At 15.5% G+C, this 13,709-nt stretch overlaps 1 protein-coding gene across 1 annotated transcript in view; it reads left to right on the top strand.

Annotated features, from left to right (window-relative positions):
* LOC122713613 overlaps positions 1-12,988 on the top strand; it is a 112,334-nt gene extending 99,346 nt beyond the window's left edge. The window contains exons 4-5 of the mRNA XM_043934219.1: positions 11,511-11,695; positions 12,628-12,988. Of these exons, the coding sequence (XP_043790154.1) occupies positions 11,511-11,695; positions 12,628-12,924 (482 nt within the window). The 3' untranslated portion in view covers positions 12,925-12,988. The remainder of the gene's footprint in view (positions 1-11,510; positions 11,696-12,627) is intronic.
* Positions 12,989-13,709: the final 721 nt, after the last annotated feature.

The raw sequence follows: 13,709 nt of genomic DNA, 5'->3' as shown, positions 1-13,709 counted from the left end.
ATATATATATATATATATATATATATATATATATATATATATATTACTGAATTAAATAATTATATAATAATTTAATTTAATTTACAATTTTTAAATTATTGGTACAAAAAAACTTTTGTTTATATAATGAAGTTATATAAATGAGTTTTCAAATTTTTAATTTCTAATTTTACGAAATTTATTGTAATATTATTCATAAAATTATGTATTATTTTATAAGAGAATTTCAATAATTCTGATTTTAATGAAATTATAAATGCATAATTATTTATGGATCTTCTCTCTAAAAATATTTCTTTTAATAAGATGAAATTAATACTCAATATTATTTTTTAATGCTTTATTATTTTTGTTATTTTTTTAACTTTGTAATAGTGCAAGATAGAATGAAATTTTTTATATAGAAATATTTAATTTTTAATGCTTCACTCTTGTGAAAAAAAATTTCGAGACAAAATTGTATTTCAAACAAAAAAGTACTGAAATTTTAAGAATTGATTTCAGTCTCTCAGACTTCTGATAAATAAAAAAGATTCTCAACAATATAACTTATTATATATAACTCATTATATTTTATATGTATATATTTTTATTTTAAAATTAGAATTATCAAGTTTAATTAATTTCTTTGTAATATGATACATGAATGATTTTATTTTATGAGTTGTATTTGTATTTATATATATCTTTATATGTTTATTGATTAAAAAAAAAATTAATTTTTCTTAAAATTATAATTTTTATATTTTATTATTTTTATTATTGTAATAAATGAATAATATATATATAATGTTTTTATACTGTTATTTTGTAATATTTTGAAAATAAATTTTCATTATCGTCAAAATTGATTTTATAAATTCAGAAAGTTAAATTCAAATGAATTTTCGATTTAATATGGACTTACATAATCCATCGTAAACAAAAGGCATCAAGACAGTTCATATCAAGGAAATCCATATTTTTTTGTATTTCAAAATCAAATTCATTTTTGATTGAAGAAGAAATTCCACAGAAGCATAATAAATAATCATTAATTTGTAAAAACAATTGAATAAAGATGGAGAACGCATGAAGGAAAAAAAATATTAAAAAGAAATAAAAAATATCGAACTGACTAAGAATTATGAAATAGAGCAGCATTAGTGAGAAACCGTAAGAGGCCGTTGATCGGTGAGATCGATTGATCGTGGCGCTACAAAAGAAGGGAAAGAAGCGTGCTGGCAACTGGTTACTTTCTAAACGTGGGTATGTAACCTGCGACCCGTATAGAATGCCTCTCACAATAGAAGAACGTGTTAACTTACAGAGATCAACACCTACACGTGAAGGGAGCGTGAGATTCGTAAAACAAAATTAAAAAATTTCTAGGGAAATTGATAAATGGATGAATAGATTCGAAAAAAATTCTGAAACTTCGATTGGTTTTAAAATTTTATAATCGCATATTGAGATTCTTCTTTATATAATCATATTAAGATCTTCGGAAATAATTTTTTTTTTCTTTTTTTTTTCTTTTTTTTTTTTTTTTTTTTTTGACAAAGCAAATCTAAATACTAAATATTAAATATTTTCTTATAAGTTTTCTTAATTTGTTCTTTGATTAATTTTCATCGAATGAAAAAAATTTTTTTTTTATATAGTTATTTCTTGGAAAATGAGAAAATTTAGAATCTATTAAATTTCAAGAAATTTTAAATTTTTATAATTAGTGCCATTATATATATTCTTAAATTATATTATAATGATTTATTCTTTCATTATAAAAACTATTACACTATTATATTATAATATTAATTTATAACGAAAAGAAATTATATTACAATTATAATTACAAAATTTATAATATATAACTTATATATATATATATATATATATATATATATAAAATATATATTCATAATTATTTTTTAAAATTTTAAATTGTTGTTTGTTAATTTAAATGAATTTAATAAATAAACTATTTATAAATTTTAATTGCATATTAATTATGAACAAAGAAGAATTAATAAATATATATTATAATAAATATATTCTATAATAATTATTAAGCATATTAATAATTTTGTTAATATTTTGCTTAATAGCAAAATATACATTGTATTTGTTATGATACATACTATATTGTTATGATACATTGCTATATAAAATCTTATATAAGTTATAATATATAATAATTAATAAAATGATAACATTATATATTATGAGATATATTTTAAGAGTTTTAGAAATCGAAATAAATACAAGAAATATTAGACATGAATATTGGATCATACTTGTTTTAATTTAATTTATATTTTCATTGGATAAAGCGAGGAAAAATCAAAGCAAATAATAAAAATAGAACTATATCTAATTTCATTAAAATTTTTTTTATACAAATTTCAATTGCTTGTAATATTATAATTAAATAATGTAATAAAATAAAAAAATATATCTATTATAAAAGATATCAAAAAACACTTAATTTATTTTATACGTAAAAGAATTTTAAAAAATATTTAACAAAAAATAAGTTTTATTTTTTTATAGAAGGAATTATAGAAGATATTTTTATTAAATATTCACAGAATAATAATAGATTAGATAAGATATCTATTATTATATAATTTATAATAAAAATTTAAATACAGAAAAAATTTTGCATCCTTGAATTGATAATATAAATGTAATTATCATAATTATCATAATAGCCTTTTATATAATACATAGATAATATTGATTGTTATTTTCTTTTTTTCATTTAGCAATTAATTCAATATTAAATTTTTTTAATTAATTATTTAATATTATTTAGTATTTAATATAATTAATATTTTAATAACAAAAAAATATCGATTTAAAAATCCCAAATATTGTTCAAATAACACAATTTATAATTATATATATACTACATAATATATATACTATATTAATACTACAATATTGTTCTAATAACACAAAACAGTATAAAAATATAAAACATAATTTTGTAATTAAAAATAATATTAATAATATAAAATAAAAGACGAAAAATTAATATAATTATTACATGAATAATATATAATTTTATAACTGAATTTATATAATATAACATTTATTAATCAATTACATATGTAAATATAGGCAAAGGAATTAATTCAAAAGATCATTAATTCAATTTTTAACACAATTACTATTAATATTATTAATATTAACTAATAATTGTATTTAAATTCAATATGTTGCGAAATGATATTGAATATTTGTTAATGATAAAATATTTATCGATTTTATGTCAAGATATTGACTTTTTGTTTTTTTTAATAAATATTATAAAATATTATAAAATTTTTAAAATGGTCTTTTGCATTTTTTTTTAATATTATTTCATATCATTCTAATTTCTATATAATAATATGAATAATATACACAGTATCTATATATCTAAGTAATAAAACGAAACTTTTAGAAATATTCTAAAATTTAAAAAATGATAAAAAAGTAAAAATTATAAAAATCTACTATTCATTTATAATATGCTTACAAAAAATTCTTAATAATTCTTTTTCTAATTTTTGATATTTTAATTATTTTAATATAATGAAAAAAATTATTTATTTAAAATTTAAAAAATAACTTGTTTTCTTTTTTTGAATTTATATATTAGCGATTAGATCAGAACAAAATTTAACAAATATTTTTTCTTATAATTGAATATTTCTAAATTTTCCATTCATGAAAGTGTTGAATCAATTTCACACGATTCTGTGTGAGCTATAATGCTAAATTACTTACTTTCTTCGATTCAATGGAAGTGAAGAAGAAGAAGAAGAAATTAAATATAACGAATCATTAAATTCAATCAGTTTATTAAGTATATATCGAATCGTGATGAATTTCGAATTGCGCCAATCTTTTCCTATAACACAGTACAATTTAAAACATTTTTGTGAGAAAGATCATATTTAAAATATTAAAATATTCGTTGATATTCAATAATAATATATAAACATTGATAAATAATATTATAATAAAAGTTATAAATAAACTTATCATATATGGCGTACTTAAATTTGAAAATTCTATATACAGAAAATAATTAATTTTTTGTTTAATATCTATTTTCTTATATATAATTTTTAAAAAAGAAGAAATAATGATATTATAATTATAATTTACAAATTAAAATATTTCTAGATTAGTAAGATTAGTAAGAATAGTAAGAATAATAAGAATTACAATATATACTTTATAGTTATAAACATCAAATAAATCCATAATTTAAATTAAAATTAAATTTTATATTCAAGTTTATTGAAAATTTATTAAAGACGTATATACTTAACTTATTGTTACTTATATTTCACTATAAATTCATTTTAAAAAAAAAATGCGTTTTATTAATTAGAAATTAATAATGAAAAAAATGCAGTCTATTTATTTATACTTATTAACTAAATGAAATATCTCTTACAAAAATTTTAATTATAACTGGTTTAAAATCATAATTTTCTACTTTTAATTCTGAAAGAAAGAAGGAGAAATTAACAAAAAAGGAAGACGAGAAAAAGAGATACTTTCATATATTTATTAAAATTTTTGAAAATTATTTGCAACTAAAATTTAAAATTAAGAAATTTTTTTTACGAAAATATATTTTTAATTTTTTCATGGACTGAATTGCATGCTATCGATACATTTAAAAATACGAGATTTAAAATTAAGTTTATTATACATTATAATTAATATTTCATATTTAAAAAATTTAAAAATAATTATAAAATCAAATATTTTTGCAAGTATTTATTTTTTTTGTATAATTATCTTTTAAATGATGTTATTAGCTATATTTATTATATTATTTATTATATTTTAAATTAAATTTAAATGCAAATTTTTATATAAATAATATATATTTTATATAAATTTTAAAATATCCAACATACATACAGAAATGTATTAATATAAATGTACAAAAGATATTAAATAATATAGGATAAATGAACAAAGGATAATTGTACATAAAAATAACAATATATATAAAACATAAAATGTCTATATAAAATATAAATATAAATCAAATATATAACACAATCGAGCAAAGCTTAATTGTACATATAAAAATAAAAAATTAACATTTTCTAATTTAAAACTTAGTTTTCGAAAAAATTAAGTTTTGAAGTTAAATTATGCATTTAGTTAATTTTCAATAGAATAAAAATAAAAAAATTAATTAGATGATTATTCTAAAAAAACAAGTAAATCAAAAATGCTAAATATTGTTTGTTGAATAACTTTGTAACAGCATAATTGTTTTGACATTAATTAAATACATTTAATCAAATGAGCATATAATTGAACATTATAATTAACAGATTTCTAAACTCAATTTTCTTATAAATAAACTATGAATAAACTAATTTTTTCTTTATGATTTATTTATTTTTAAGTACTTATTTAAAGTACTTAAAGTACTTATTTAAAGTTATTTCCTATTGGAATGTAGTTGATAAAAGTTAAAACAAATATAAAAGTAAAAAATATACAAAATACATAAAAATATCTAAAGTTTACTTATTAAATAAATCAAGTATATAAATAAATCAAGTTTTATATGAAATATAGGAAAACAAAAATATGTAGGATGAAATAATTTTATCTCTATCATATTTCGTATACGTAGGTATATAAAAATATATATATCTATAAAGAATTTATTATATGTTTTCATATGTTTTCTATATGTTTATATTTTATTGATTTAGATATCTTCAAATTTCAATTGTTTTGTAACTGAATTGTAAAAATTATAATAATCGAATATTATGTTCGAAATGCATAAAATTTACACATAAAATATATATAAAATATATATACCTATATAAAAAAATATTTTTTACCTTAAATCTTCTGATAAAATATATTTCAATTCATTATTTCTATTTTCTATATAAGTATCTAAATATTTATAATTTAATAAATTTATTAAATTTTTATTGTATTTTATTTTATATTTTATATTTTTTATAATAAAGATTATTAATGATTTTTATCATTTAATTATAAAATACAAATTGAATTAAAATATTCAAACTTTTATGATATTTTAAAAATATAAATTATAATAATTATAATAATTTAAAAATATATATTTAATTTAAAAAACCAAATGTATGAATTAAAATATTCAATAAAAGTTAAAAAGTTCAAATTTAAAAGTTAAAAGATTTAGATAGTATTAAAAATAGCAATGTAAGAATAGTAATAATACATTTTTGTACATATATAGATTAATTAATTTTTATTTAAGTTTTTTCTATTTATCTTAGTATATATATCTTATATAGTGCATTATACAAATATGTATCCTGATTTTTATTAAAATTTTATATTATTGTTGATTTTAAATAAGAAAAATAATCATACAAATAATCTTATATAATAATTTTTTAACAAAATAAATAAATAAACTTGTTATCATAAGCATTAACTATAATATTTACAAATATAAATATATAATATTTAAAGTGAAAATTATTAAATATTAATAGTAAATTTTAATAGTAAAATTTTCATTTTATTTATTTTTGAAAGAGGAATTTAAATTAATATTTCCTTCATTTTTAATTACTTTTGTCATAATTATGCATATTTGAATTTTATATGCTAATATATTCATAGTTCTTAATTTCTCAAACAATGAAAGTATCTTTTCTATATGTTAATTAAAACATTCGATGTTTGAATTTTTGCTTTCTCAAAAAATTTGTGAAAATTTATTTCTTAAATATATCTTTTAAAAAACTAAAATATAAAAATATATTTAAAAATATTTAAATGATAATAAATAAATAATAAATAATAAATTTATAATAGTTTATAAATTTTTATACGGATTTATATGGATTTAATAAATAAACACTACAGATTCTATATATTATAGATTATATATATTATATTTTAAATATATTTGTAATGTAATTGTAATATTAAATATTTTATAAAATAGTATTATTTAGTAATTATAATAGTATTGATAGTTAATATTTACATTTTCTTTTAATAATCTTGTTATCCAATTATACATTTTTTATTTCTTTTTTTATTTTTTATATTTAACAATTATTAATTTATATAATATATCTATTCTATATTATGCAATATATAATATATATAGATATTTTAAATTGTCAATATTTATATATATAAAAATTTATAAAATATACATAATATATAAAAATATATATAAAATATCTATAATAAAGCATTTATCATAATTTTTATAAAATTTTAATTGAATTCTATTCATAAAAATTAAATTTCTATATTTTTTATTCAAATAAGATAATTGATAAAAAAATTAAATAATTTAATTTTTATATTTTTTGTATATTTATAGAATTCTTAAAAGTTATCATAAAAATAATCATGATAAAATAAAATATATTTAAGTAAAATTTTATATAATCTTTGGATATAGATTCTCAATCTGTGAACTAATTCTGAAGAATAAAAAATTAAATGTAAAATGATTTTTGAAGAATCACTATAATTAGATAGATATTTTATATATTTTTTACTTTGCAATTATTTATATAAAAAATTTATTTATTTATTAAATTTCCAAAAGTAACTTAAGATTTATTGCAACAAATATTTAATTATTAGAAATTTATCATAATTATAAATCAAATATATTATATTTCATATATTATAAAATTTGAGCAAATATTCTAAGATAGATTTTTAATATTTCTTTTTAATTTTTATAAGATTTTATGTGTTATATTTTTAATAAAATATTAATAAAATATGTGTTGATTTTTAATAAAATATTTTTTATCTCTTTATTATTAATATTATATTATTTCTTTTATTTATTTTATTTTATCAGAAATTTTTATATATTTATAAAAGGAATAATATTTTTTATTTCATTATTTATTTCATCATTTATTCATTATTACATTATTATTTATTATATATTCATTATTATTATATAAAAACAGATCGGAAAATGGGAAACATTGCTTTAATAATTATTACAAAAAAAAATATTAAAAATATATTACATTAAAAGATAATTTTATTGAATATATTTGAATAATTTCAGAATAAATACTGCAGAATAAGTATTGTAAAAAAGTTAATGATAAAATAATTCAAAATTTAAAAAAATTGTTTCAAATGAAATATTTTTCAGATTATTCTATATTATAACAATAAATCAAACAATAAAAGTTCGGATATTTATAAGCGGTAATGTATCCAATTAAAAAAGTAAATGCCTCGAAGCTATGTGCTGAAAGAAAAATAAAATTTAAAATGCAAATACGAATGCACTATTATGGAATAAATCGAATAAAAAAAAAAATTGTAGAGTTTAGTTGAGAAATTGTAAAGATTAAGATGAAAACACTAGAAAGATCGACAATAGCAACTAAGAGGAAAATGTAAATGAGTGTGTAATCATGAAAGTTTGTATCGTTGTTTCTCTTCCTTCGAGGATGATCTCAGCTCTCACTATTTTCACATATAGAGATTCCATGAGAACACGCGACAATGCTTAACAATTCCATCATCTTTGCTACTTATTCGTTGCATTTCATTTAGATTTTCACTCATTTATACATATACCTAATGTACAGATCACTTCATATTCATTCAATATTCATTTTCAACATTTATATACATCATTTATTGGTTAAAATTTTTTGCATAACAAAATTTTCAATTTAATAAAATTTAATTTCATTTTATTAATTTAAATAAATTAATTATTTATTAATTAAAATAAATTAATTTAAATAAATAAAATTAATACAATTAAATAATATTTTAATAATATTTGTAATTTTAGTATTATTGTATGAAATATCAAGTTAGTCTCATATAAAATATTCTGTGAATTATTCTGTGAAATATTTTTTCAACTATATGTATTTAAATTATTGAATTTAATGTAAATTGTATCTTTATAATTGGAATATTACTTGATATATTTAATTGATTTTACAAGCATATTATATTTATTTTAATTACATATTTTAAATATATTTTTTGAATAAAAAAATTATATTAATTATTAATTAATAAGTATTTTTCTCAAATTTATTTTATTATTAAATTAAATTACATATATAATATATATTATACATACATAAACATACGCAAATATATAGAATTGAATAAAGAAAAATATTGTTAATTTATATATTCGATTATACATTTATATAATTATAAATAAATTAAAAGAAATATTTTTTAATATTTTTATATTTGCATATAATATAATATAATATATATTTGCATTAAAATCATATAATTAAAATCATATAATTAAAAATAAAAATTTTCTTGTTTGAATTGTAAAATCTTAATACTTTTATTAATAAATTTTATTTCTATAAATTATTAATTACAATTTATTAAACTTTAAAAATATATATATAATAACATATATATAATTATTTTATTATAACATATTACTATTATTAAATAATGTTATATATAAAAATGAATAAAAATAAATTTTTCAAAGAAATTCATTAAAATTAGATTATCAAAAAATTTTTGAAAATATATATTGATTTAAAATAATATATTATATATTGTATATTTAAAATAGTATTAATCACTTCATTAATAATAATACATTAATAATTATGCATATTATGTTGATAATTATGCAATAGAAATTATAGCAACTTATTTGTAATACAAAAACATGAGATTCATTAATAATATATAGGTACATATAAGATATTCTATGCAACTAAAAATATTTATTTATTTTAAAAATTCATGAGTCGAAATCAACATTATTAATGATTAAAAGTAAAAGGAAATGTTGCAATGAGAGATTGTGTAAAATTTATAATTATAATTATATAATTAAATTAATTATATAAATTATTTATATAATTATTATACAATTTCATCTTCGTTTAACGATTGTATTTTTTTTTTATTTTAAATTTTTTGAATTTACTAAAAATATTTTAATAATAATTTTAAATATTAAAAATAATAATACATTTTTTTTATTATTAGTGATGTTTGTTTTTTTAGAAATATTAATATCGTATATTATAATAATATTATATTATAGTATATTTATTATATTATTATTATAATTATTATTATAATTATAATATATAATAATAATAATATATAATACAATATATAATAAAATAATTATAATATATAATAATATATTCTGTATTAACATCAATAAAATAATGACATAATTTTTTTCGTATTCATAAATAAATAAAAAATTTCTTAATATTTAATGTTTAATAAAATAAATTTTTATATAATATAATATATAAATAAATATATTATCAGTCTAATAAAAAATTAAATAATAAAAATTAAAAATTTTATAATAATCATCTAAAATTGAAGAATATAAAATTAAAAAGAATAAAAAAAAAGCTGATATATTATAATTTATTATATTATTAATAATAATAATTAATAAGTTTTCGTATCTTTTCTTTTCTTTTAAATAAGATTTATAATAAATAATTAAATATTTAATTAAATATTATCACTAATTATATATTTTTGTATAAATATTATATATTGATTATTTTATATTAATATATTTTTTTAAATCACGTTTTATTAGTAGAGATATTTTTTTATCACAATTTTGAATTTTAACTCTTCTTTAATTCTTCTTTTTTTAATATTTTTTATTATTATATTTATATTTTTTATTATTATAAAATAATAATTAAATTAATATTGTTATTAAAATAATTAGACGAATATTATTATTTTATTTCACTAAAACAATTAAAATTAATTAAATTAAAATTAATTTAATAAATATATTTTTGCAAAATATTATTATAGAAAATATAATTTATTATTATATTAGTATATCTCAAAAACTAAAATAATTTAAGATATCAAAGCAAAATATAATAAAAATATTTTTAAGATTTATTATTTTTTTATTTAAGAAAACCATGATGCAGATATAACTTTAATTTAAAATTCTGTTTCTAATATTAAAATATATATTAATTATAATAATGCTATTTAATTAATATTTAATGCTATTTAATTAATTAATAATGATATATATAAATATATTTTTTAATTATATTAATGCTATATATAAATATATTTTTTAAGTATGATAATGCTATATTAAGATTTAGAACTTCAAAAAAAAATTCTGTAAATAAATATAGAATGTACATTATTTTCAGTACTTGCATCATTTTTAAAAAAAATCTTTTGTATCATTTTTTTATCAAGTTTAAATTGAGAAAAATTATTAAAAATTATGTGAATTAATAATGATAATATAAAATTAAAATCTCAAGTTTATTTGATAAATCTTTAATTCAACTATTTTTGTTCATTATTCATTCATTTTGGATCGAATTTTTTTTTATTTTTATTGTTATACAAAAATAAATAGAATTCTAAAATTTTCTGAAAATTCAATAAATACAATATGATAGATATTAAATTTTTAAAACAAGTCAGTAATAAGTATTTTTGTGACATGATGCATTTTGTTATAGGTATAGGAGTGGTTCTGGTAACGGTAAGCGCTGTAGCGTGGCGAGTGACCAGTCGAGAAAATTGCAGCAGTTTCTTTGGTTTCACGGGAATCTCGAGCAGAATCCCGCCAGCGAGGCCAATACATCCATACGCTGCCATGATTTATCCGGAATTTCAATTTAGAACGCCACCTCCGAGTTATCAGGTGACATTTTAAAAATATCGTTTACCACTTGTATTTTTTCGTTACTGAAAATATTATTCTAAATGGCTAATTTAAAATTTATCAATATTAAATCATCTAAAATCATTGCCAAATCAATCATTTTATGATTTCAATGCTGAAATTTTTTTAAACTATGATATAAAAATAATATGACTTATTTGTCGAGAATTTCTATCTTTTAACTTTTTTTTAAATTAATTTTTTGATCTTCATTAGAGAAATTAACAAAATAAAAATTTGTTTCTAATTTTCAATATTAAAAAATTATTTTTTCGAAATAAAATAATTTTACTTAAAATTATTGAATTTTTCTACTATATTGAATGTTTCAGTTTAAATAACTGAAAATATAAAAAGAATGTAATTATAAAAATATATCATATATTTATAATTATATTTTTATATTCAATCTTTAATTATTTTGAATATTTTAAAAAATAAAAATAATTAATACATTATAATAAAATGTTGATTATTATTGATTATTTGATTATCTGAATGATATCGAATAAAAAACAACAAAATTTCAATATAGAATATCTTATCTTTTTTTTTTTATATTATTTTCTATGTTTTTTCTTGAAACCTATTTTACATAAATAATATTTTTTTTTAAGTCAAAAGAAATTGAGAAAATAGATTAGAAAAAAACAAAAACGATTGAATATGTAATAATTATACATAATATTATAATATATTATGTAATAAAATCATAATAAATTATAATTTTTCATATTAAAGGCAGTCATAATTTTAGTCATTAATCGGTTTTTCTACAATTAATTATTTGAATAATCGATTGTTTTAAAATTTTCATTTTAAATTTCATATAATATTTCAACATTGATCAACAAACCATTTCTTTTTAATATACAAATAAAAAAATTTAAACTAATTCTCTCTAATTTCAGGCAAGCATGCAAGAGTACAGACTTAGACTGCTCCTTTTGGATCGATTGCAACCAACATCTTCACCTCCACCGACTTATAGATCGAATGCTGGAAGCATTGTGAATCCTGACATGATTAGAGAAAGCAGACCACCGAGCTATTGCACTAGATCGAACGTTGCATCAAACACGAATGTCACGCCATCGAAAAAAGATGCGAATCTCGTTAGAATCGTTCAAACTGAATCGGAACCGGTAATTTTGAACGGCGATCAAACGCCTCCGGTAGCTGCTGTTGAAGTGCTCGCACATCTCTGATTTACTTTCATCATTTTATAATTACGATTTATTACTGTTGCAAAAACATTGTCGCGATTAACGATAAAATTATAATCAATAATTTTATAAAAATTATGAATCACATCATGCAACATAATTATTAGGTTATTCCATAAGAAATAGAATTTTAAAAATCATTTTTCTTAAAATATAATAGTATTTGTTATGTATATTCTTTCTTATGAACTATTTAATTATGTTTTTAATAACTTTTTTAAATATTAATAAAATTTAGATATTAATGAAACATTTTAATTTTTTTTAAAATAAATGTTTTATTATATAAATTTTATAGAAAAATAGTTTCAAAAAAATTTATATTTATAATATTTCTGGCATTTGAAGTATTAGATTGAACAAAATTTTTATTAAATATATATTATTATTTTTAAAAACTAATATAACTATGTTAATTTTTAATGTCTTAATATTTATTAATTTTTTTTATAAAAATAATTTCATGATTTATTTAAATTAGAAATAATTTCGTACATATAATATATTGATTTTTTTATAACTTCTTTATATCGTCAAATGATCTTGGAATAATTTAAATAGATGATTTTTAAAAATCAAATAAATATATGGGAAATTATTTTTTAATTTAGTTTTTTAATACTGTTTTTTTTTTACATTGCAAAATTTACATACGATTCTAATTAAAAAATGAATTTTTTAATATTAACAAAATATTAACGATAATTAGTTATAATAAATATTGCAATTTTTTGATTCGATTACAAATATTTATAATAAATTATTTT

This window comes from Apis laboriosa, unplaced genomic scaffold, assembly GCF_014066325.1.
Source record: "Apis laboriosa isolate Shangri-la unplaced genomic scaffold, ASM1406632v1 scaffold25_cov139, whole genome shotgun sequence".
Classification (NCBI taxonomy): domain Eukaryota; kingdom Metazoa; phylum Arthropoda; class Insecta; order Hymenoptera; family Apidae; genus Apis; species Apis laboriosa.
Note: the sequence above shows the minus strand (reverse complement) of the source record. Positions and strands in the feature narration are given on the sequence as shown.